Here is a 27,070-nt window from a genome sequence, read left to right as displayed (position 1 = left end):
GTTCTCTGTTGAGTGTCTATTTATTGCCTCTATCAAGCATTTAAGTTACACATCAATTTTCAAACTTCATAAAAATATACTTTACTATAAATTACTTTAATAAATATTAAATAATGCAAATTTTTACAATATTAAAGTCTTTATTTTTTATACTAAAACCCGTTCTATTTCGTAAGCCATCAACAAATTTAGTAAAACGGGTTTTATTACGTAATCAATAAACAAAGATCTTAAAATAATTTGGATATGTCCTCGTCAAATGTAATTATGTCACGTATAATATAACTGATTATTGTTATGGACTTTCGCCAAATTGCAACAATATATCTGAGATTGGCTGTTATTTCTGGTTTTTCGGTAACGGAGAGCTAGAGCAGTTTTGATCCGATTTTGACATGATTTAGACTTGAGATAGTATTTCTCAAAGGCAGTAGAATAGTAATTGTTTTAGTACTTTCAAATTGTTAACCTCAACAATTTTTTTCCCTTTCTGTAGATTTTTACATAATAACTTATTAAAATAATTTGGAATTTTAAAGAAAATAGTTTTTTTTTTCCATTTCCTATTAATATTTTCCCTAATTAATTTCCATAATGTCCAAAGAAAAGCCAAGGAATTGGTAGAACAATTTTTAGAATACCCGTTTTTAATATTTTAAAATCTATGACTGGAATTCCCTAATCCATCAGAACTTATATTCGAACTAAATCCATTGAAGTTAAAAGAAACTGTTACGACCAAGAAACAGAACGAAAGAGTATAATAGTAAATACAAGAGAAATTCAGCGCTGAATTCTTCATCCATCCTAACCAATTTCTTTGGTTGATCGTAATAGTACCACCTCACAACTACTAAATGGTATTTTAAATTAAAGAATATTTTTAAATTTATTAAATTGTAAGTAATTACAAAGTTACTCCGAACTAACAAAATGGTCTGCATCGAAACTGGAATATATATGACCTTCTGATATCAAAAACTCGATAAGGGAGCTGAAAAATGTATAATTAATATCATTAAATATACCATTGATCGAAAACTTACTTTAGTTCATTTCCACTGATATGATTGAATTTTTGTTGCAATTCTTTGCGGCTGATACCTTCCGTACTTATATTGTTCTTAACGGCTTGTAAAACTGCCAGCTGTTTTCCTTCCAAACCAAGGGAATCATCTCCACTGGTCTTGGAGTTAAAGTTCATCGAATCAACATTTGTAGGGTACGTGTCACTTCCTTTACTAGCAAATTCTTCAGATTTATACCTAGCATTCAGCACTTCCAATATATGAGTACAAACTTCGTTAGAATTCATTATTGCAATCATTTTAAAAACCATTAACATTTTCTGTGAGCCTTGAGTCCTTACACTACCAAACAGCTTGACATAATGATTGAGCATAATGTCAGGAGCTTTGGTTGAGTCACCTTCTTCTAGCCAGTAATGTGCTTCTATCTGACCTGAATGGTCCTCCAAGCAATATGTAATTTTTGTAGAAGAAACATCAATAGAACGAACTATGCATACACATGATACCATTCCAAAAGTTATCCCATATAAGCTAAAATTCCCCTCAGGCGAATATAAGATTTGTTTAATAAAAACAGGAGCTATACCCTAAAACATATATAAACAAATAAACGATGAAACTATTTAAATACTTTCTATATTACTTCAGCCGCAGCGCCACCTCCGCTTGCACCATTCTGAGTTGTTGATGAACTAACTACATTATAAAAACAGCAACATATAAACGATATACAAATAAAAACACAAATAAGACAAACCGGATATATCCATTTTATTATTGATAAATTTACTGGAATTAGTTATATTGGCGCCACTTTTTAAGAGTCCTGAGCTATATTCAGAAATATTATTCCGCGTCTCCACAGCCAATAAATATCTACTTCTCTTGTTACACTATGTTCACATACGCCAGTAAAAATTCAGTTATAGTGTTATAACCACAACCGTGTAAAAAAGCTGGGTAAATGTTCAGGAGAGCGGCTTTTCCGAAAACGTGCACCAATTTTCACGGGAAATGTCTTAAAAAATTCGTTTTTAATTCCGATTCACGAATATGTATGGCGCGTTATCTAATTTTATGTATTTTTGCAATAAAAACAATAAAAAATATTTCGATTTTGCACAATATTCACGCTATAAATGGCATCACTGTTCGAAATTCAATTGAGAACTAGTGATACAAGCAGTGATCGGGTTCGAAATATCGATACTCTCGATATTCTAGACTAAACAAGAATTGATAAAAATGAGAGATATATAATAGAAAAATATTATTAATTGGAAAAATAAAAATAAATTAAAATATCGATATTCTCAATATTCGAGTTTGAAAGAAAATTGGTAAAAATGAGAAATACACAATAGAAAAATAATAATAATTGGGAAAATATAAATAAATTAAAATATCGATATTCTCAAAATTTGAGGCTGATCGAGAATTGGTAAAAATGAGAAATACATAATAGGAAAATTTATAATTCATTATTATTGCAGAAAGAAGAAGAATTTGGACACAGAAGAATTTTGAACACCGGGGTTTTGGACCGACCAGGGATATTATTTTTCGAGCGCTCGAATAATGAATTATAATTTTCTCAAAATTTGTGGCTCGAAAAATAATATCCCTGGTCGGTCCAAAACCCCGGTGTTCAAAATTCTTCTGTGTCCAAATTCTTCTTCTTTCTCGAGCGCTCGAAAAATAATATCCCTGGTCGGTCCAAAACCCCGGTGTTCAAAATTCTTCTGTGTCCAAATTCTTCTTCTTTCTGCAATAATAATGAGTTATAAATTTTCCTATTATGTATTTCTCATTTTTACCAATTCTCGATCAGCCTCAACTATTGAGAGTATCGATAATTCGAAAACGATCATGAATCAATAGTGACCATTCGAATTTACAACAGCTGTGCCATAATTTCGAACATACGTTGCCATTTTCGTTGAAGTGATTGTAAAGTTTTTAATATTTTTATAAAAATAACAAAAAAAACCAATTTCTCTTATTGATTAAGTAAACAACATCAATAATTACGTTTATATAACTTATAGAAAGTATAATTTCAACATCCAAAGACGTGTAAAGTGCAAAAGTGAATTTTTGATTTCGGGAAATACGATGTTTTTTGATAAAAACAAAGAAAATACTGATTTTAAAGGCACGCGCCTAACATATTCGTAAATTAGAACTAAAAACGAGTATTTTGAGACCTTTCCCGTGAAAATTGGTGCACGTTTTCAGAAAAGCCGCTCTCCTGAACATTTACCAAAAGCTGAACGAACCAATTCTACAGGTAGCCCTGTTTCCAATCTTGGTGTTCCGCCAAATTCTTATACAGGTATCCCTCGAATAACACGGTTAATTGGTTCCGTGTTATTCGAAATCGTGTTATTTGAAATTTAAAAGGTAAAACTTTATAAACGCAATAATTTTTAAATTACATATGTTCAACCACTGTCACTCTCCAAAGATTGATTTGTTTTTCCTTGAAGAGGTAGAGGATCCTTAAATTTCAATTTTTAAAAGGAATTTTCGCGGCTTCGTGTAATTCGAACCCCGTGTTATTCGAGGGTTGTCGCAATTTTTAACCATGCTATTCGAGATTTCGTGCAACTCAAGTACCGTGCTATTCGAGGGATACCTGTACAACTGTCTGCTGCTTCTTTGCACTTTTCTGTTTTATATTTTTGAATATATAGTGACGACCACCGAGACTTAAATAGAATTGACGATAAATTGATAGTAATAACTAGGCAACGAAATTCGTAGTTGCCAGAATGTTCTTCTAGTGGTAAAGTTATGTCAATAATTTAAGATATAAGGACTGGCGGATTGTGCAGCCAACGCACTGCTAGTTAGGGTGCTTCCGTATTAAGAGCAAATTAGCCATACGCAAGAAGTTGTAAATTGTTGGAATAAGATATAAATATGAGGGTATAGTCATTAAATGGGGACTTTTATTTAACAATGCAGTGATTGAACTCAATAGTGAGTTACAAGATAGACGATTTATAGAGAAATCCGTTAGTCCATTATTAGACGCGGCAACAAAAGTTGCTAATTCTCGGGCGATTCTCTTTTGCTGTCGCCCATTACCTTCACACGAGCAACTTGTGTTGCGCAACTCTGTTCGAGTTTTTTTTTTCATTCTCTTTCACTTTACTTTAACCCATTGTCTACTCTTTACTTTAACCCATTGTCGTTTCTTTTTCCTTATAGGTATTTGGACCACTCTATCACATATGTATATTAATCAGTTCTGTCAATTAAGAAATACATTTAATTTATAATTCAAAATTAAAACAAAGATTATATGACAGACTTTCACATATATCACCCTTTTCACTATCGTCTGAATCAATTTGTAAAGCTTTCTCCATACATCTCACAATATCTTTAATTAATTCGATTTTTTTGTTATATTCCATTCTCTAAAATATTTATATTATATTATGTATATCTGTATACATATTTACAAATTACTTACCAAAAGATGAAATTAGATTTTGTAAATATGTTCAAAATATTAATTTCAAAAAAATATACGCAAATGCAACTATGTACTACGAAAGAAAGAACGCGAATGCCGAAAAACGTCGCAGCGAACTGCTACGAATAAGAACACAAAGCGAGTTGCTGAACACTGGAAACTAGGCGCGATTCTCCTCTCCTCGTCGCCCCCTCGCCTATAAACCAAGAGTTGCCGCAACTTTTGTTGCCGCGTGTAATAGGCGAGTTACAATATTTTATTTTGCAATAGTCTATTTCGCATTGGCAGTTTTATAATGCGCAGCTGACACTAAAGTGCCCTGGAGACGATCAAATAATTGCGTCAAGCACTTTAGTGTGTTGGTGTCGTCGGCTACACGTACGCTACACCGACCTGTTGTCGGCTCTGTTTGATGAAAATCAAAAAAATTTGACGGACGATAATTTGATCGTTACCACTCTGTGGTAAATATACAAATGGCTGTGGTGTAAACCAATGTAGCCAACAGAGACATTAATATTTATTTCTCGACCTACCGACTCAAAACGACATCTAGTTCGTAATTCTACAACCACTCTGTGGTGACTGGCGGCAATACTGGCGCCACTGGCGCCACTGGCGGTTATTTTATAGCCTGTTTAAGAATTGAGAGGAAATGCACATTATCATTGGCTATTGGTTACAAATCTCTTAACCAAACCTCTAAAAGTCACACTACTCCCGAAATATTAAATATTTTTTAGGGGGACAACTAAATAATTAAGGCGATTTTAGCGGTTTTTGGCACAAATTCAGGGATAAATATTTTTTAGAGTTGGTAACACTGAAAACTCGTGATTACGTCTCGGTCAGAACATGTCATTGTAATTAGTATGAGTATATTGTATTTATATATAATTTTAATATTTTTGTTTTATTACATTTTGGGATTTTGTTATTTTTATAACATAATAAGAATAGATTCTTCTTCTTTACTGGTGTAGACACCGCTTACGCGATTATAGCCGAGTCAACAACAGCGCGCCAGTCGTTTCTTCTTTTTGCTACGTGGCGCCAGTTGGAGATTCCAAGCGAAGCCAAGTCCTTCCAATAGAGTGGAAGTCTGCCTTTTCCTCTGCTTCCACCCGCAGGTACTGCGTCGAATACTTTCAGAGCTGGAGTGTTTTCATCCATTCGGACAACATGACCTAGCCAGCTTTTAATTCGCTGAACTATGTCAATGTCGCCATGTATCTCATACAGCTCATCGTTCCATCGAATGCGATTTTCGCCGTGGCCAACGCACAAAAGACCATAAATCTTTCGCAGAACTTTTCTCTCGAAAACTCGCAACGCCGACTCATCCGTTGTTGACATCGTCCAAGCCTCTGCACCATACTCGTATAGCAGGACGGGAATTATGAGCGACTTATAGAGTTTGGCTTTTGTTGGTCGAGAGAGGACTTTACTTTTCAATTGCCTACTCAGTCCGAAGTAGCACCTGTTGGCAAGAGTAATCCTGCGTTGGATTTCCAGGCTTACATTGTTGGTGGTGTTAATGCTAGTTCCTAAATAGACGAAATTATCTACAACTTCAAAGATATGACTGTCAACAGTGACGTGGGAGCCAAGTCGCGAGTGCGACGACTGTTTGTTTGATGACAGGAGATATTTCGTCTTGCCCTCGTTTACTGCCAGACCCATTTGCGTTGCTTCCTTGTTCAGTCTGGAGAAAGCAGAACTAACGGCGCGGGTGTTGAGACCGATGGTATCAATATCATCGGCATACGCCAACAACTGTATTCTCTTATAAAAGATTGTACCTGCTCGATTAAGTTCTGCAGCTCGAATTATTTTATCCAGCAGCAGGTTGAAAAAGTCGCACGATAGGGAGTCGCCTTGTCTGAAACCTCGTTTGGTATCGAACGGCTCGGAGAGGTCCTTCCCGATCCTGACGATGCTTTTCGTGTTGCTCAACGTCAGTTTACACAGCCGTATTAGTTTTGCGGGAGTACCAAATTCAGACATTGCGGCATAAAGGCAGCTCCTTTTCGTGCTGTCGAAAGCAGCTTTGAAATCGACGAATAGGTGGTGAGTGTCGATTCTCCTTTCACGTCTTTTCGAAGATTTGGCGCATGGTGAATATCTGGTCGGTTGTTGATTTACCAGGTCTGAAGCCACACTGATAAGGTCCAATCAGTTTGTTGACGGTGGGCTTTAATCTTTCACACAATACGCTCGATAGAACCTTGTACGCGATGTTGAGGAGGCTTATCCCACGGTAGTTGGCGCAGATTGTGGGGTCTCCTTTTTTATGGATTGAGCATAGCACACTTAAATTCCAATCGTTGGGCATGCTTTCATCCAGCCATATTTTACCTCCTTCTCAGTTCTTCGCCGCCGTGTTTGAATAGCTCGGCCGGCAATCCATCCGCCCCCGCCGCTTTGTTGCCTTCAGGCGGGTAATTGCTATTCGAACTTCTTCTTGGTCGGGCAATGGAACGTCTTTTCCATCGTCATCGATTGGGGTATCGGGTTCGCCTTCTCCTGGTGTTGTGCGTTCACTGCCATTCAGCAGGCTGGAGAAGTGTTCCCTCCATAATTTAAGTATGCTCTGGGCATCGGTGGCTAGATCACCTTGGGGGGTTCTGCAAGAGTATGCTCCGGTCTTGAAACCTTCTGTAAGTCGCAGAATTTTTCGTAGAATTTTCGAGCATTACCCCTGTCGGCCAGCTTATCAAGCTCTTCGTACTCACGCATTTCGGCCTCTTTCTTTTTCTGTCTACAAATGCGTCTCGGTTCCCTCTTCAACTCTCGGTATCTTTCCCATCCCGCACGTGTTGTGGTCGATCGTAACTTTGCGAGGTAGGCAGCCTGTTTTCTCTCCGCTGCGACACGGCACTCCTCGTCGTACCAGCTGTTCTTTTGCACTTTTCGAAAACCAATGGTTTCGGTTGCAGCTGTACGTAAGGAGTTTGAAATGCCGTCCCACAGTTCACTTATACCGAGTTGTTGACGAGTGCTCTCAGAGAGCAGGAGTGCAAGCCGAGTAGAAAATCGTTCGGCTCTCTGTTGTGATTGCAGCTTCTCGACGTCGAACCTTGCTTGTGTTTGTTGGCGTGCGTTTTTTGTTCTTTTTGAACATTTCTAATAGAAATCAATAATTTTGCTATCAAACTCGTCAGTGAGCATACTTGTACTACTCGTATCAGCAGTGCAAACTGTACAGCGATAGTGGTTACGCTATTATCACAGAAAAGCCCTTCTAACTTTTTCGTAGACAACAATAATTCCAATTTTTAAAAGAAAACAATAATACTCTATACATTTATTGATCATTTAGTGAAAAGATATACTGCAGATTTTGCCATTTCGTTTGGGAAATTCGCAACTTTTGAGAATGCAATAGTTTGAAAAGCAAAATTTCTGGTGAAATTCTGTATCTCTGGTACTTCTACACCAATTTCAACCAAACATTATCTCCTTTTTCCATTTTAATTTGCTTCTGAATCTTTCATTTTACAGTAAGGCAAGCACTTATTAAAGGCCTAACTATAATATACATACGCTACAGTATGTTACTGTCAAAAAATTAACAAAAAGCCTGTCAAATGCATAAGGAACGGAGAGTAGAGTTTTGAATGACTATAATGTACTTACGAGGGCTGTCTGATAAATTACCGACCTCAACGTGAAGCTAGCGGTACATCTGAAAAAAAAAGTTTCTACTTCAAATTGTGCATATTATAATAGCTACTCGCCAAAATTTCATAAATTTATCTTGCGCAATTATCTGTTGACAGTCGTTTTTGTGAGTCTATTTCGGTGATTTCCCCAAAATGGAAAAAATTGAATATCGAGCTTTAATTAAATTTTTATTTTTGAAAGGCAATACGCCTTCACAAATCAAAGATGAGTTGGACTCTGTGTATGGTGACTCTGCACCATCGTTTACCACCGTAAAATTTTGAGCAGCTGAATTTAAACGTGGTCGCAAGAGCTTGGAAGATGATGAACGTCCTGGGCGTCCAAAAATCAATTCATCAATTGGTACTAGACGACCGCCGGATTAAAGTTAGGGAAATAGCTGAGATTATGAAGATGTCAAAAGAACGTGTTTGTCACATATTAAACCAAGATTTGGGCATGAGAAAGCTGTCCGCGCGTTGGGTGCCGCGTTTGCTTACGCTAGACCAAAAACGTGCGCGCATGAACATTTCCAGCGCTCTGTTTGGAAGGGTTGCAGAGCATCGCTGGGAGAAGTGTGTGGAGTTACAAGGAGACTATGTGGAAAAATAAAAATAAAAAAAAATTTGTACGATTCCTAGAAATGAAGAGGATTAACCACATCTATTTTTTTATATACACGCGATTCAAATAAAAGGCATCTTGTTTGTCGTATTTTTTTCAATATTTTCGATTACATTTTGTATAAATCATTCGTCGTACACCATCTTCAAATTCAAAATGAGGTATCTGTTGACAAAAAACGAAAACAGCTGATTCCGTACGGAAAATGCGACCAGTTTCGCATTTTCATTAAGCAAATGACGTTTGAAAAAACTTAACTTAATGTAAAGTACATTATAGTTGGAACATATAATTTGTGTGTATTCGGACAGTTGCTTACGCTGGCTTAAGCTAGCTTATGCGTATTATAGTTAGGCCTTAAGATCTCGATAGGAGGCCTTGGACAAATAGTGACTTTGAGGTATCCGATTTCACAACTAATTATCGAATTCAGACTGCAACTTTTCAAGCCAGCAGTTACTTTATAGCCTTCAGGCGGCAATGTAATCCGGATTAACTATGGACTTAATCAGATCCGAATTTGTAGGTGACAGACGGCAGCTATGCGAGTTTGAAACTCTCGTAAACAGCTGATTGTCAGTTTCAAAAAATAAAAGTAAAAACAGAAATTAATGTCTCTTGTTTTTAAGATTTTACCAACCAATTAGCTGGCGTAAGTAGAATTTATGCAGAAATAATGATAATGTTTTAATAAGATACCAGTAAAACAAGCACTTTGTACAATGTATGTACATAAAAAAGAAACAACATAAAATTTACAGAGAATAATTAACTACTTTGTGTATATATGTATGTATTTTAAAACATTTACACTTGATTATTTATTATATTTCATTACATAAAACAAAACATGATTACTGAAAACCTAAGCTTTTTTTGATTCTTCATTATATTTTTTGTGCCAATCGAGATTTTGTTTGACTACAGAATCGCCACTTTTTGCAGCTTGTTTACCACTGTAAACCATAAGGCAGCAACCCAATACCGTAAGCGCAATCATGATATTTGCCACCCGAATTCGGACCTTATTACGGGAACGCTCCATTACATCATAACTAAAAATAAAATTTAATGTATTAAAATATAAACTGTGAAAATTCATTACTATCGCAAATATATAAAAATTATTTACATGCATAATACATTAATAGTACAGGTTAACCTCCTACAACGCGGTGAATAGGTTCCTAAAATATTAAAGTTAAAAGATTTAATAAATTAAAGCCAAAATAGAACGATAACTTTCTACTCCTTCTCATCACTTAATTTGATTTGTTTCGAATGTTTTGTTCGTACTAGTTCAAAATCTGACCTTGAACCACTATCAGATTCGGACATCCTTTCGACGATTATTGGTTTGAAAAAATTGTGTATTGAAGTTTGTTTGCTCTTATTTCGCAAATCTTTATAAATTTCTTGATAGGGAGCTAAATTGTTTAGAAGATTTCGTTTAAATATTTCTGCTCTGTCACTTAAAGGGTCGTTCTCCAAAATGTATTCTTCCAACTGCTTTGCCATATTTAACATTTTCTCTATATTTTTTAGTGAACAGTTTTTTATTTTCTACATCGGAAAAATGGCCAGAGCTACCTCCAACTGATTCTTCATTTGTCATTGTCACTAAATCTGATTCGTTTATTTCGTCGCCCGCAATTAATTCTTGAATATCAATCATTGTTGTTTTATCAAATCCGTCACCTTCACTATGTTCCTATATTCATCTTCTATTGGTGTAGAAACAGTGCCATGAACGTCTATTTCTGGTATTAGTGCTTTCCAGCAAGCTTTTAGTATTGAAGAATGAATTCCATTGAGTGACTCATCAACAATTTCAACGGAATCAAAGTATGGACAAAGTGCAAGGAATTTAATTTGGACAAGAAAACCCTTTTCAAATTAAAATAGTAAATATTTGAAAAAATGTTCGTAAAAATCGCATTGTAAGAAAATGTCCGCATTTTGGGAACCGTGTTGGAGCGAAAACGCGTTATAGGAAACCGCGTTGTAGGAGGTTTACCTGTATAACTAAACTCTAAAGTGCTGAAGACATAGAGCGCGATAGACTGCAAGTGATCTCTGTCAAATATTAAAATACACACGTTCTTATGGACACAGTTATTTAGACAGCTGCACGACTATACGACTGTTTACCGACAGTAGAGAGTGATTGTCAAATAATCCAAATTCAAGATCGTTAAATTCGGAGAATTGAGAATTCAGCAATTAAAAAAGGAACTGGAGGAGCGTAATTTGCCGATAAGCGGGCAAAAGGCGGATCTGCAGGCACGATTACGTGAAGCAATGGAAGCGGATGGAATTAATGTCGACGAATTCGAATTTGATGGCCCAGAAACTTCTACAAAGGTAGAAGAAAAAGTAGAAGAACAACGAACATCATCAAGCGTAGACACGAACATGCTGTTAGTGGCTATTAAGCAAATAGCAGAAAATGCAGTGCAAACAGAAAATCGTCTGGCACAGCAAATAGCAGAAAATGTAGTGCAAACAGAAAATCGTCTGGCACAGCAAATAACGCAAATAGCTGAAAATACATCACAGTTAGAGTCTCGCCTTACACAACAGATTACGGAAAATACTACATTAAATTTTCAAAATTTGAAGACGAATTAAGCACTTTAAAAAATGACGAAGAAAATTTAAAATCAGAAGTTCTTCAATTAAGTAATCGTGTGCGAGAACTGCAACTACATGGCCCTGCACCATCAACAAATAATCAAAGATTGAAGGCACCCACATTCGATGGAAGTATTCCATTTCAAATTTTCAAACTTCAGTTTGAAAAGACAGCAATGGCCAATAACTGGAATGCAGCGGACAAAGTGGCGTCCTTGTTTGTATCATTGAAAGGACCTGCGGCAGAAATCCTTCAGACTATTCCAGACTGTGAACGGGACAACTATGAGGCATTGATGAGTGCGATAGAAAGACGATATGGTAGTGAGCACCGGAAACAAATATACCAGATCGAACTGCAAAATAGGGGTCAGAAGATGAACGAGTCATTGCAAGAGTTCGCAACTGAAATAGAACGACTGGCTCATTTGGCAAATGCAGATGCCCCTGTGGATTACATTGAGAGGGTAAAAATTCAATGTTTCATAAATGGAATTCGTGATGTGGACACCAAACGCGCCACGTATGCATTGCCAAAAAGAACGTTTGCTGAAACGGTTTCGCACGCCCTCACACAGGAAACAGCTTCGCTACTAAGTAAACCAGCACACAAAGTACAAAGAGTTGGGATGGAACAACCGACGCTGATGGAAGAAATATTGAAGACTCTGAAGACAATTGCTGCACCGCGAGTAAATACAACAGGAAGATGTTTCAACTGTGGAAAAGCGGGTCACTTTGCCCGAAATTGCAACATAAAAGTAAACCCATCAAAACGGAAACAACCAACAGATAATGAGGACGGAGCATCCACATCTCACAAGTCGTTAAACTAAAACGGAACAGTTCAAAGGGGCGTGAGCTGGTTCCCACAACTATTTGCCCCGCCATCTCGATATCACAAATAGGTCGCCATGACAACAATCTTACTATCAACGGCATCGTAAATGGACGACTGTCAACGCTTACATTGGATACTGGTGCCACACATTCAATTATCCGACCGGATGTGGTAAGAGGAACGGTTGAACCATTAGTCGGTTGCAAGCTTCGAACGGCCACCGGGGAGGAAGCAGCTGTCGCGGGAAAAGTGTTTTGCAAAGTGATGATTGGTACCCTGGAAGTTAATCACACCTTCATCGTAGCAGAAATCACGGATGAAATTATAATGGGAGTAGATTTCATGATTGATCACGGGGTTACTTTGGATTTAAACAAGCAAATGTTGTTTTGCCAGAACATGGAGATGCCTATAAACACCGGATATGTGACCAACGTTGAAAGTAAGAGGGTGATTGTTGATGATAATCAGAGTATTCCACCAAAATCTGAGGCGATTGTATGGGCCAAAGTGAATGGAGGAGGTGGGACTGAAGAGTTGTGGATTGTAGAACCAACAAAAATAGATACACCCATATTGGTAGGAAGAACGCTTGTGAAAACTAGTGAAGACGCCACCATTCCGGTCAGAGTAGTGAACGAATTCAACACGCCTATAAGTCTGAAGAAAGGAGCAGTAATTGGACAGTGCCAGAATATAAGTGCAAAAGCACGATGCGAACGGTCACAACAGAAACCTACTATTGAGCCACAGCAGATAAGTCCTACACTCCTAAATAATTTGCTGAACGAACTGCATGGAAATGAAAAATTAAAAGCAGAAAAACTATTAGAAAAATACGCATCCATATTTGCAAACGAAGGAAACACAGGAAGAACCGGCATTGCCAAACATCGCATAAATACCGGAGACGCTAAACCAATCCGACAAGCTCCGCGTAGGGTTCCACTAGCAAAACGTGAGGATGCTAACAAAATTATTGAAGACATGCACAAAAACGGTGTAATCGAACCTTCAATAAGTCCATGGAGCTCACCTATCGTCTTAGTTAAAAAGAAAGATGGTAGCACCCGTTTCTGCGTAGATTATAGGAAGTTGAATGATGTCACAAAGAAAGACAGTTATCCTCTACCAAGAATCGACGATACATTAGACACCTTGTCTGGAGCGAAATGGTTTTCTACATTAGATCTACAAAGTGGATATTGGCAAGTCGAGATTGATGAATGTGACCGTGAAAAGACCGCTTTCAGTATGGGCGACGGGTTATGGGAATTCTCTGTGATGCCATTTGGGTTATGTAATGCGCCTGCAACGTTCGAGCGACTGATGGAACATGTGTTAAAAGGACTCAACTGGAAGACATGTTTAGTGTATCTTGATGACATTATCATCATGGGAAAAAGTTTTGATGATCATCTGAAAAATCTAGAGGAAGTCTTTCAGCGAATAGCATCAGCCGGATTACGCTTGAATCCCAAAAAGTGTTCATTATGGAAGAAGCAGGTCACATATCTCGGACATAAAGTGTCAACTGAGGGAATTCACACCGAGGAAGGAAAAATAAAAGCAGTGAAGGATTGGCCTCGACCCACCAACATTCATGACCTCCGCAGCTTCCTCGGCTTATGCACGTATTATCGCCGTTTCGTACCTGGATTTGCGAACGTGGCTAGAAGTTTACATGATTTAACAAAGAAGAATCGCCCGTTTGTATGGCAGTTGGAACAAGAAAAAGCGTTTGAGCAGCTTAAGGAACTACTCTGTACGGCGCCGATGTTGGCTTATCCAATACCTGGAAAGAAATTCATCCTGGATACAGATGCGAGCGCTTATGGAATTGGAGGTGTCCTGTCTCAGCTCATCGACGGACAAGAAAGAGTAATTGGGTATTACAGCAGAGTGCTCGGGAAACCAGAGAAAAACTACTGTGTGACGCGAAAAGAACTACTAGCTGTGGTGGAATGTGTAAAACATTTCCACAAGTATTTGTATGGACAACGATTCTTGCTGAGGACTGATCATGCAGCATTAAAATGGTTATTACAGTTTAGGAATCCGGAAGGCCAAATTGCACGATGGATCGAAAGATTACAGAATTACGACTTCGAAACGGAACATCGAAAGGGGATTCACCACAAAAATGCGGATGCATTATCACGTCGCCCTTGTCAACTGGAATGTAAACATTGCTCCAAATCAGAAGGAAAAGAAGGTATAATCGACGTGCGATTACTGAATATAGAACCTGAAGATGATTGGACTCCTCACCGCATCAGAATCAATCAGCTGGAGGACCCTGATCTTGCAAAGCCGGTAATGGCCAAAGAAAATGGGGTACGACCACCAAAGGAACAAATAAGTAGCGAGAGTCCAACTGCAAAAGCATATTGGGCCCAATGGAACAGCATAAACCTCGTTAATGGATACCTTCATCGTACCTGGGAAAGCGAAGATGGCAAACATTCTCGTCTGCTGATCATAGTACCGAAGTCCATGATCCCGAAAGTATTGAAAGAATATCACAATGGACCTAGTGGAGGGCACCTTGGAATTACAAAAACTATAGAGAAGATTAAACAACGGTTCTACTGGATCGGTTGTCGAGATTCCATAGCAGAATGGATAAGTAATTGCGTAGAGTGCATGGCAGCTAAAGGTCCTAAAGCCAAAAGTCGCGGTAGGCTACAACAGTACAACGTGGGAGCACCATTTGAACGAGTCGCAATGGATGTTGCAGGTCCGTTTCCAACCAGTACGGCCGGAAACAAATATCTACTGGTTGTCATGGACTATTTCAGTAAATGGCCAGAAGTATATGCCTTACCAAACCAGGAAGCGAAGACCGTAGCCGAAGCGTTTGTAGAAAATTGGATAACAAGGTTCGGAGTGCCCGTCGAATTACACTCAGATCAAGGCAGGAATTTCGAATCTTCCATTTTCCAAGAAGTCTGTACATTATTGGGCATCCACAAGACACGGACAACAGCGTTACACCCACAATCAGATGGGATGGTAGAGAGATTCAACCGAACGCTCGAAGAACATCTGCGGAAAATCGTTGATAAAGACCAACGGAATTGGGACAAGTGCATCCAGATGTTCCTGCTGGCGTATCGTTCAGCGAAGCACGAGACAACTGGTTACACGCCAGCAAAGATTATTTTCGGATCTGATCTGCGACTCCCTGCTGATCTTAAGTTTGGAACGAATCCTACAGCTGTAAGAAATGATGGAGATTATTGTTCTGCCTTAAAGGAAGAAATGAATGAATTGCATCTAATGGTAAGACAGCATACGCATCTGATGAGCAATAAGATGAAGGACCGGTTCGATCAAGCGGCAAATTCAAAAGGTTTTGAAGAAGGTGATCTGGTCCTGTTGTACAATCCACTTCGAAAGAAAGGCTTGTCCCCGAAACTGCAGACAGCCTGGGAAGGACCCTATATGGTGATGAAACGACTTAATGACGTGGTATACCGCATACAAAGAAATGGGAAAGCACGATGTAAAATGAAAGTAGTACATTTGGAGAGGCTCGCCCCATTTGGTTCAAGAGGATTTGTGCCTAATCGGGACGATTAGGCTTTAGTGGAGGGCAGTGTTACAAAAAGTAGTATTAAGTTGTATTTGTATTACTATATGCATCCCTGATTATGAACAATAGCTGTGGGTATATGGAATAGCATTTGTCTTGTTGTAGACATCTGGCGCCACGGCTGTCTGCTTGTCGAAACAATAGACATCTGGCGCCGCACTGTCTGCTTGTCTAGTTAAACAATTGCTGAGTCTGGCGCCGCGACTGTCTGCTTGCGTCTGGCGCCGTATAGCCGTATGTTCTGGTAATTTCCAGACGCGATATTCTAGAAGGACACGTCGGCATCAGCGAGAAGTGCGTGGCTATATAAGCCGTGGCAGCGCCAACGTAATCAATCAGTGCTAAGAGTAAACTGCTATAGTGTAGACGAGTTGTGAAATAAAGAATTGTTGACTTAAATTAAACAGTGTTGATTTTATTTGTCAATCCAGAGATACGAACCTAACAAAGTAAACTAGCAAGCAGTAAATTCGTAACAATATAATTAAGTTTTTGCTAATATATTCCTCGTTATAAATATATCATTTATTATTCAAAGAAGTTAAAAGTACTTAATAATATAAGCTACAATATTTATTTCCATTATTCACAAAATTATAATTATGTAAGCGTATTGTTATTATACCTTTACTAGATATTAGATATAGTTTTGAAAAACTTTTAAGTGCCTTTCGATTGTAAAAATTTAAATCGAAATGATATTCTAACATTTATTTTCTTATTTTCCATTCATTTAGCATGTGCTTTTGACAGTAAGTGCATGCTTTGCTTTGTTGTGAGAACCGAGCAAACAATGCTTTTTTGTGTATTTTGCTATGTAAAGTTGTCGTTGCTATTTAAGTTCAAAACTTACACTGCCGTAAATGATATCAACACTGTTAAAGCAATGGTCACTCGTTGCTTTGGTGATTTCAAATGCACTTGTGCAGCAGTGCAACATATATTAATAGTTTCACAAAACAGTTACTTAATCTCAAATCTTAACCAAACGGTGGAGGATGGAATCTTGTGTAGAAGTTCACGCAAGTGAGGAAAGTTCTCTGAACGCCATTCACTTGGGATTGAAATATACAACCGAACAGATTTTCACCATACTCCAGCTCTGAAAGTATTCGATGCAGTAGCCGCCGGGGAAAGCAGAGGAAAACTTTCACTCCGTTGGGAACACCAGGTGGCGAAGGACCTGGACTTGGAATCTCCAATTGGTAAAAAATAGCAAAAAGGAAGAACGACTGGCGCGCTGTTGCAAAATCGGTTATAACCGCGTAAGCGGTGTGTACGCCAATAAATATGTTAAACAAGCCTGACAAGAACATTGCCATTTATAATTTTCCAATGCACACATTGACTTTTTTAATTTTTCCCATGTAAAAGCCAAAAAAAAACAAAAAATATTTGTATTATTAAGTGGTTTTAATAATTTTTCATTGAAAATGAATACTATGAAGACATCGACCGCAGGGATACTACCCTAGAATGTCAGGGTATAGCTATCCGGCCAGGCGATGTCGAGCTCGAAATATTTAATATATACATCCCCCCAGTTATATGTTGCCCTACAGGATATCACCCGAATATAGGTGCGCTACTTCGCGATGAAAACCGTTTGGTGCTAGGCGACTTTAACACGCACCATGATCTTTGGCATTCCTGTCAAATGATCGTAGAGGGTTGGGGCTGTCGGAACAGATTGACGATTCGACATTCTACACAATGAATGACGAAGCCCCCACCAGAGTTATGGGCACCTGTAATAGCTCGCCTGATATTACCATTGCTAGTGGTGGTCTTATAAATAGCATAACCTGGCGACTTATGCTAACTCTCGCATCAGACCATCTGCCCATAATTATCTCGATCGAGAAGCCTTCTGATTTCGTTTCTGTGTTCAACCGTACCTTCATTAACTTTAACAAAGCTAATTGGGTCGGCTTCACAGAATTTACTGAGAGCACCTTCAACGCTCTACCTATTCCCACGGACGTATGCGTTGGCGAACGTCAATTCCGCAAGGTGATCGCAGCAGCTACCCGGCTGGAAGAATAGCGGAACTCCGCCCCAATTTCCCAACCGAAGCAGCCGTTTTAGCTAACGAGCGCGACACCTTATGCCATGCCGATCCCGGGGATCCCAGAATAAGGGATCTCAATTTGGAGTTTCTGCGCATGGTAAACCATCATAAGCGGACGAAATGGATAGAGCACCTGAAGTCCTGTAACCTCTCCACCGGTGTGAGTAAGCTTTGGGCTACTGTCAAAGCTTTGTCTAACCCGAAGAGACATGACGACCGAGCTGAAGTTCAATTCAAAGGTCATCTCTCTTCGGACCCGAAGAAGTGCGCGAGCTATTTTAGCCAGCAATTTACACTGCACCCTTCGGTAGACAAATTTGCAAAAAAAAATGTAAGATAATATTATCTTTCGCTAAAAATCATGCAAATTTGAAGGTACCGTTGGAAAGAGGAAGTCCTCCTGATTATAAAATATACGGGTTATAGGTACCGTAAAGGCTTAGTTTACGAGATATTCGACCTTAAAGTTCGAAAATTCCTAAAATTCGAACATTTCAACAAGCAATTTTACCATATTAACACACTTTATCCACATTTCTCACTTAAAACTAATTAAATTAAACTATAAACTTTTAAATAAATCCACACTTTACACTTTTAGCAGTTTTTATACCTAAGAAATCTTTATTTTAAAAATTTCATTTTACACTCGTAGTGAATATCACGTGTATGTGTGCTAAAAATTACGACGAAATGGAACGCTGCTATGTGATAATAAGGAAATTCGCTGAAATTCCTTGTTTCCCAAAAATTTCTCTATCCATGCATAAGGATATGTTCTTTATTTAATTTAATAAACAAATAAGTAATATTATATAATAATATTATATATATTGTCACCTAATATACAAATAAAAAAATAAATGGAAATCGCTGACAGATATAATAACCAAAATTTAACCATTTTATAACGAAAACTCAATATATTTTTATTTTTAACTCAGAAAGGAGTACTACGCTCGACCAGGATTATTTTTTAGAGCGTGTCGAAAATCACATATTACACATATACATACATATGTATGTAGAAAGTATTCTTTTATTTTAGTTAATACATATAGAAAAACACGCGAAAAACAAACAAAGAAAAATCCTATCCCTATACCCCATTTATACGGAAATTCGGTTTTTTCCCCCTCCGCCAAAGTAATCGGAATCGTGGCCGATTGTTGTAGCAGGGTTGCTCCGTATCTTCCTGTTTCGTGCATTGAGTCCAATTAGGGTTCGCAGGTAATTTTTTTTCTGCTTTGAGACAAATCGCTCCATGCTACATCTGCGACTTTACCTCTACGGGAATGTAATTTGCATCTAGATCACGTACTTCGCCGCCACACTAGTGTAGTTGCCAACAAAGGATTTTTCTTGGATCAAAGGAACTCAACTAAGAAGCAGGTCTGCTACACTGGTAAGACCCCTCCCCAAGCTTCATCTTCCTTCTGCAGCTGCAACATAGTAGTTGCTACACAGACCAATTAACGACGCCATTTACTCCCATTACTCCCTAAAAATTAATACAGACACCCCCATTTTTAACTGTTTTATTTAATTTTTTATCTTTCAGCGCTTAGCCCTTCTTACATCATACAAATTCGCGATCACCAGTTTTAAATAAATTAAATTTGGACTACTATTTTAATTACGCATTTTCTTTTATTTTTAATAAAACAAACGTGTATTAAGGCTTGTATAAATATTTTATTTCCTCTAATAACTTTACAAACGGATCATCGTTGTTAAAGAGGTCGTTATACCCTCTATGACATCGCTACTTCTTAGCGCACAACTCCTTTTTACGTGGGCGGCCTACGGCCGCGCTTCAAAAAAAATAATCCTGGTCGGTCCAACATCGGTGTGTATCAAATTTTTTTCGCGAATAACTCCTTTTTGAGTGGGCGTCCTTCGGCCGCGCTACAAAAAAATAACCCTAGTCGGACAAACACCGGGGTGTATCAAATTTTTTACGCGTAGATCAGCCGATTAAATTTTTTTTATATATTTTTTATTGTTTATCAACGATTATGTTTCCTATATTTAAGGAAGAAAAATTATTTTTGCACTATCTATATTATATAAAATAAATGTGTACAAATGAATTAGTGATGTGTTAGTGGATATAAAAGTGAAAAATATAAGTGCAAAATTAATTTCATATCGAGAAAATACGTAATTAAAATAGTGGTAATTTTCAACTTTAAACGCGAACATCTCGAAAACTATAAGCTTCCTGCGGCTATAACATACCCATTTTATTCTCGAAATCCTGGGACGGTATACTAAAGCCGACCCGGACTTTTTCCAGTCTCCTCCAACATCTTGTCGATAACGAAAGCGATATTTTTATGACACTAAATTATTATCCTTAGCCTTAAATTATCATCTAGTGGGTGAATTTTAGAATATCATCCCCGTCCTCCTCTACCCGTACATAACCATTTTAACCCCGGAAAGGGGAGGGGGGGATGCTACTCTAAATCCCAGCCATATTGCCTATTTCGAGAGTATTTTTCCCCTTTGCACTGTAATGGTTAGTATCAAATTAATTTGCTTTTACATTTTTAATTATATTGTTAGAGGAATGTCACTTCAAAGTCGAAACACCTCCATGTAAAAATTTTTTTTTGGTTCACTGCGTGTACATTATTTATCACTTTTAAACCTCAGTTATGCGATGATTTTCTAAAATTTACCATTTCGTGCTGCTTTATAAATTAAAGGTTAGACGTACATACTTAATAGGTCTGCATGCATACTTAATAGGTCTGTTTCCGATTTGTCATAAATTTATCCACAATTTCCGACATTATAAGTAAGTTACTCTTTACAGCTATCTGTATTGTTACCTAACGAAAGATGGTACTTCTTCAATGGATTTATATTTCCCGCTCCATACCAAAAAACGTTTCTCCAGGTTGTTGGGAGTATGGCCATGAATAGTCTTTCCGGTTTCTTGGCTAAAAAATTTACCAATTTTAAAATTCTCGGCATATTTTTTTCTATTGGCCACAATATTTAATATCCCGAACATTTTTTTTCGTAGCTTTATCACTATAAAACAAAAAAACAAAACATAAGTATGTATGTTTTCTGTAATTTCGCAACTTCTTTTTTCCGAGTAAGGCACCACCTACACGTTCAATTTTTTTGGTTGTGATACAGTTACGCGATAATTATTTAAAGCGTTATAGATAGATCGCGTGCCATTTCATGATATATTTAAATATTTTGAAATTGACATACCGAATTGTGTATCGGGCGATAACGATTGACAGCGTCACACCTTTTGTATTACAAATTTCGAAAATACGGAACGGAAAACAAAAGAGTAAAATTAGTACCATTTTCATTAAACATATGTTGCAAGATGATAGCATCGCTTTATATGGGACATCTTTTATTGGCTGTAGCGTTTGACATTAGAAATAAAATGATAGCTTAACCAGTCTTTAATGTGAAAAGTTTTCTCCCACGTTTTCGCATTAGACCTCCAAATGACAAGCAAACACGTTTTGGATTTATTTTTTAGGGCCTTGGATTTTCTGAGCGATAAACTAAGAGAAGTTTCAATTTATAATCTCCAGCTTCATTTGCACTAACCGATTTTTAGCGGCTCAAAAACCTTAAAAAGTTTTCTTTTCACTAGCAATAAAAATTGTTTTAGGCATTTTTTTTTCCAAAAAAAAACGGTTTCATTTACGTTGAAAAAGGTTTTTGCAGTGTAGCCACCTTCGTGCTAAAACAGTTACTGCGTTTAGAAAATTGAAGCGGAGTTCTACAATTTCTCCAGACGGAATGAGGCGACCGGTAGCAACTTTGCTCCTTTACTTCCCATACGACCGCGATTATCGCCAGGGTATAGAGCTGCCACAAAATCCTCAAGTCGCTAGCCTGCAGCACATGGGGAAAAGTCTTAATGTCTCCCATCGAACACCTACATAGTGAGACCCTTATGCTCCCAGTTAAGAAGCATAAGGAATTTCTCTCCAAGCAGTTCCTGCTAAATTATCGTAGAAATCACCCTTGCAACCATCTGCTTGGAGCGGAACCGCCTCCAAGGAGCATTAAGAGGTCTTTCCTTGACTACGTCGACGACGTGATACAGTACACCGATCGGACTTCGGACGCAACTGACTTCCGACAGGTACTGACCGCCATTCACAGTAGAGCTATCAACATCTTCATCGACTCCCTTCCCGTGAACGCAAGGAGTCTCCAGATGATACTGGCCACCTTTGTGCATACCCTACAAACCCCACTAATCTAACATCCTTTTCCCTCTGGTCCGATCCCGTTGAAACAACACGTTTCCTGGGCCTCCCGTTAGATGACGTCGACGATAACACCGATAACCCTTACCATGCCAACGGGGATTGAGAAACCGTTAAAACAACAACAACCGGTAGCAGCTGCGATCACATTCTGCTGCGATTACGCCCGTAGGAATGGCGAGTGCGATGAAGCTGCAATCGGTAAATTCTGTGAAGCCGATCGAGTTTCCTTGTTAGGGTTAACAAAATTATGGTTGTCCACAGAAATATAGTCGGCAGGTTTCCCGATGGAAATAAATTGGGCAGATTGTTTCATGCGAAAGGTTAACTTTTTATGCTATTTATCAGACCACCGCTAGCAATTTTAATATCCAGCCTGCTATTAAATGTGCCCATATTTTAGGTGGGACTTCGTCATTCATTGTGCAAAATGTCGAATTGTCTATCTGTTCCGCCAGTTCCATTTCCCAAAACGACGAAGTAGTGCACCTATGTATGTCCGGATGATATCCAGGTGGACAACATGTAACGGGGGGGATGACATCAGCCAGTACAAGTACTGCACGTAACTGATATGACGTACCGATGTATGACGGTTTGATACACAGAACAGACTGTGCGAGGAAGCAGAAGTTGCTGAGTGTTTCTAAGTCGGAATGAAGGTTGGGAGCAGAATGGGTGTCATGCTACCTGTTTGAGTTTCTATGGACCCTAATGGTCCTTTGTTGGCCACTCGGGTGGAGTGTCGGCGTAGTGGGCGAATTAGGTGCTGATAGCACAACCGTAGAGGCTAATGTAACAGTACTGCGTTGGCAGTATGAGCCCACGTAACTTCCCACCCACTCCCGGTATGTCTTAAGGCCCGATTGGCTTTAAAGTGGCTCTATCCATTGCATGATTTGTACCAAACCGAGGTAGATGGAGTCTTCTAGGGCAAACGCAGCAGGAAAAATCTAGATCCGGGTTGGTCTACATCCCAGCCCTGCTGCTAGGGGTTGTTCCAATGATAACAAACTTAACCCAAAACTCAGCGATCCAAACAGGGTTAGATCGCCGAAATAACCGCCCTTGGCCGTGACAATTCCAGTAGCGTAGAAATCTGACATCTTTAATTAAATCGTTAAGTCTTGAATTGTATCGTTGAACCCTTTTTTAATGTCCCAGCACAATTTTCTTCTCCAATATATGTACATATGTACATATTTGCTTAACTATGGCATCCTATTTCACAAATGCTGAAAGTGCCACTAATTCTGCCTTTCTTTCAAAGTTTGGTACATTCTGCATCCTTTACCGTTATTAACTGAAAATCTGCCCACCAAATTTATCGCACAACTTCTTTATTGTTAATTAATTAATGTAACATTTACTAGTACAAAATTACTACAAATTTGTTTATTTCCAAAGCAGTTTGACTTATACAATTATCTTAATACAAAGCTAACAGTATAAAGATTCAGTATATTTTATTATTTTTACCGTTGACGATTTTTTTTAAAATAAATAACGAAAAGACGATAGTAAACTCTTGTTGTAAAATATAATTAGCTGAATAGTTGGTCTTATTACGCAATTTAACATACATTAAAGAAATTTAAAACATTTCTTTAAATCGGTAATTATTTCAAAAATATAAATCTTCAATGCTGTACCACAGAAAGGAGTTTGAATTTTCTACAAAGTCTTCTTTTTGGACAATGTTATAAAGGCGTGTTGCTAAGTCTTCCAGCGTTTTTATTTGATTTCGGTATGAAGAAATTAAATCCGCCCACTTTAAAAGTAATTCAAAAACTTTATTATCCTTTGACAATAACAGCTGCTGAAAATATGCATTTAGCAAAATATCAAACCAATAAAATATTCTCATTTCTAATTTCATATTGCAGATTTCGGAAGATGACTTTGATAGTTGGCTAAGTTGATTATAAAAGTAATCAAGCAGAAATATTAAATCAAATGAACTCAAATCACTTCTAAAATTATTAATTTTTGCAGCTTGTAATGGTTGAATGCCGGTTTCAAGACAACACGCTTTTAACATGGCTGCAGTTAAACTTTCGTATGTAGAGTTGGAACTCCTTTTCATAAGAATAGAGAAAAAAACCTTAGCAAATACAGATAAAGGCGCACTTGACAATCGACTTAATAAACTCGTCATTTTAGAAGACGCCCCGCATTTTTCCAACAAAAATAGAAGTTTTTCTGAAACTTCTTCTTTAGTAGTTCCATAATTTTCTAATTGATGAATAAAAAACTCAAATAGTGTTCTGTTGATTAGATCTGTTTCCAATTTCGATTCCTGCACAGTAATTGTATTATTTAGAAAGCATTTCCCTTGATCAACTTTTATAAACGGCTTACTTTTTTCTCTTAAATCATAGCACTTGTATGAAGTCTCATGGGATATTGGAAGATGATTTCTATAATCTTGAATATTCGTAAGGGACTCATAGTTACTTGTATTCACAGTGGATACATTTTCTTTATATGAGCAGATAGATTGAAGATAATCCTCCTCATTTATAAGATCACCTTCAATTCGAATGGGGTTTTCACAATGATAAGTTCCAAGTAAATCAACCAAAAGTTCTTGGGGCATGCGGTATGTTACCACAGATAAATTTTGACCCATAGCTAACAGAATATTGTCGTCAATTATCCAAATGCGCGAAGAATCGAAGAACACTTTAAAATACTGTTGTGCTTTGACTACTTTAAACTGTGTATTATATAATAACAACGACGCGCCTTCTTGATTATTATTTGCACCATAAATTGCTACGCAATTCTTAGCTATTCCTAAAATCGATAGTGGAGAATCAACGTTAAGTGTTGAAATAACGGCTACGAAATTGCCCGGAGAATGTTCCGATTCCTTGCATTCATCTAGGTTAAGTAGAAATAGTCTGCGATCTGACCCTGAAACGTCATTATATATACATTTAACAATATTTTTTGGTAATTATGAGAGGTACTTACAAATTGTTAATAATACACAATTATTCTCTCCTTCAACTATAGCATAACCTGATAAACTGGCTGTAATGTCCTTTCGCCCAATTTTTAAACTCTTTCTTTTTCCACCAACTTTTAATGGCATAATTACAAGTTCTATTTCATTATTGTCTCCAGATGGTACAAAATAGGTTAGAACTTGTTCTCCATCAATACAAAAATTTGTATTTGCGTCCTTAATGTTACCACATTTTTGATGTGCGGTTTCTGACGAATCGGGAAAAGGATGTGATCCTCTTAGTAATGAAAGAGCTTCTGAAAGTCTATCCCAATAGCCATCACTATAAAGAATTATTGGTTCGCCTTTGCTTGGTATGATATCCACAACATATTTCTGTAACTGTTTTTGGAAGAAGTTGTAATATTTCGTTGATGTAGTGTGCTTGAGTACGTACCTTCAATTTTTTTGTCGAATTTATATCAGTAACAGAGGCGTCCCAACAACGAATATATCGGTTTCCGAAGATTCCTACATATTTGTTACTTGAATTGTCAAAGATAACTTTTGAAGACAATTTTTCTTGCGTCGACCAGCTACAAATCTGTTGTTGCGTGGATATCTGAGAAAGATAAACACTACATTTTAAACATCATGAACATTTTTAAAGTAAATCGTAGTAGTAGTTCTAAACAAATTTACATACTTATACATACATATATGTATGTACTGAATTTATTGAGTATTTACAGTCTAGTTATTTTGGCGACCTAATCCTGTTTTATGTTAAGACCATTAGAGTAATTCTCAGCAGCAGGGGTGTCATAGAGTCCAACCCGGACCGGAGGAATTTTCCTGCTGTTTTAGCTAGAAGGCTCCATCCAAACCGCCGCTACAACAACAACATACAAACCTCACCTCGGTCAGAAGTAATACATGAAAAGGATGGATCCATAGTAACACCAGGTGTTCAGGTCTTAAGACACATAGGGAGAGGAGAACAAGTTACGTGCCAACGCACCACTGCATCTTTAGTCTATAAGGCTGTGAAATCTGCACCTAGTTCGCGCTCTGCGCCGCCACTCAAGCCTAGTGGCCAACAAAGAACCTACTCCCAGGAGCACTAAGCATGACTCTCAATCGGATCAGATATTTAGAAATATTATGGAATACATTGTATGCCAGTAAATTTATTTAATAACGATGGAGAACTAGTGGAATATTTTCGAAGGAATGGTTGGGAAAAGAAACTTAACAAGTTGCGACAAACTTTGGGTAGGAGTACAGGATTCTATTCCTTTGTAAAGTTGATAAATTTTAATAATGAGCTTGCCACGCAAATGTAAAGCGGGCATTAGGAATAACTGTTATTACAGAAGGTTTTAACCAGGGTGTATTTGCTTACAGATCTCTTAAAGTGCGCTAAGTGCCCACTCCTCTATGCGTACATACCCATTTTAACCTTGAAATTGGATTTCCATGTATTTTTTTCATATATGTATATCTCAAAATAAAATTAAAATCACAGCTTTGTGTTAGTAGAATAAATACTAAGCTTAAATTCCTCCTAGTACTTACCTTAACAACAATAACAATATTTCTACTTAATGTGATTATTACACTTCCATTACTACCACCAGGAGAAATACCAAGAAAATCTTTAGAATCATTAATCCTAGATAAATTAATAAATTTTAAAAACTTTGTCACACTCATTTTCTAATCAAAATATTTAAAAAAAACCGCATTGAATTATTGTAAATAACATAAGACACGCGGATTTTAGTTTCAATTATGGAAGGCATTTTTAAAATATCGATATTTTTATCATCATCGAAACAGACAACAATATCGATACAACAATCTAGTGATAAAAGTATATCCGACTTAGGTTGTGTGC

General features: G+C 37.6%; 4 protein-coding genes across 4 annotated transcripts in view; 1 reads left to right on the top strand and 3 right to left on the bottom strand.

Annotated features, from left to right (window-relative positions):
* Positions 1-27,070, top strand: part of LOC105233992 (UDP-glucose 4-epimerase) — a 199,652-nt gene that overhangs the window by 140,329 nt on the left and 32,253 nt on the right. The window lies entirely within an intron of this gene.
* LOC105233996 (replication protein A 32 kDa subunit) lies at positions 864-2,580 on the bottom strand. Its single transcript, XM_011216188.4, has 4 exons — positions 1,789-2,580; positions 1,675-1,727; positions 1,047-1,618; positions 864-994 (listed from the first exon to the last, which is right to left on the bottom strand). The coding sequence occupies exons 1-4, from the start codon at positions 1,799-1,801 to the stop codon at positions 916-918; spliced, it is 717 nt and encodes a 238-aa protein (XP_011214490.3). The 5' UTR covers positions 1,802-2,580; the 3' UTR covers positions 864-915.
* LOC105233995 (UPF0389 protein CG9231) lies at positions 9,563-21,059 on the bottom strand. Its single transcript, XM_011216186.3, has 2 exons — positions 20,793-21,059; positions 9,563-9,863 (listed from the first exon to the last, which is right to left on the bottom strand). The coding sequence occupies exons 1-2, from the start codon at positions 20,975-20,977 to the stop codon at positions 9,674-9,676; spliced, it is 375 nt and encodes a 124-aa protein (XP_011214488.1). The 5' UTR covers positions 20,978-21,059; the 3' UTR covers positions 9,563-9,673.
* Positions 20,968-27,052, bottom strand: LOC105233994 (uncharacterized). Its single transcript, XM_011216183.4, has 4 exons — positions 26,749-27,052; positions 25,628-25,792; positions 25,197-25,572; positions 20,968-25,136 (listed from the first exon to the last, which is right to left on the bottom strand). The coding sequence occupies exons 1-4, from the start codon at positions 26,884-26,886 to the stop codon at positions 23,842-23,844; spliced, it is 1,974 nt and encodes a 657-aa protein (XP_011214485.2). The 5' UTR covers positions 26,887-27,052; the 3' UTR covers positions 20,968-23,841.

The sequence above is a fragment of the Bactrocera dorsalis genome, chromosome 5 (genome assembly GCF_023373825.1).
Source record: "Bactrocera dorsalis isolate Fly_Bdor chromosome 5, ASM2337382v1, whole genome shotgun sequence".
Classification (NCBI taxonomy): domain Eukaryota; kingdom Metazoa; phylum Arthropoda; class Insecta; order Diptera; family Tephritidae; genus Bactrocera; species Bactrocera dorsalis.
The sequence above is the reverse complement of the archived record's forward strand: the minus strand, read 5'-3'. Positions and strand labels throughout refer to the sequence as shown.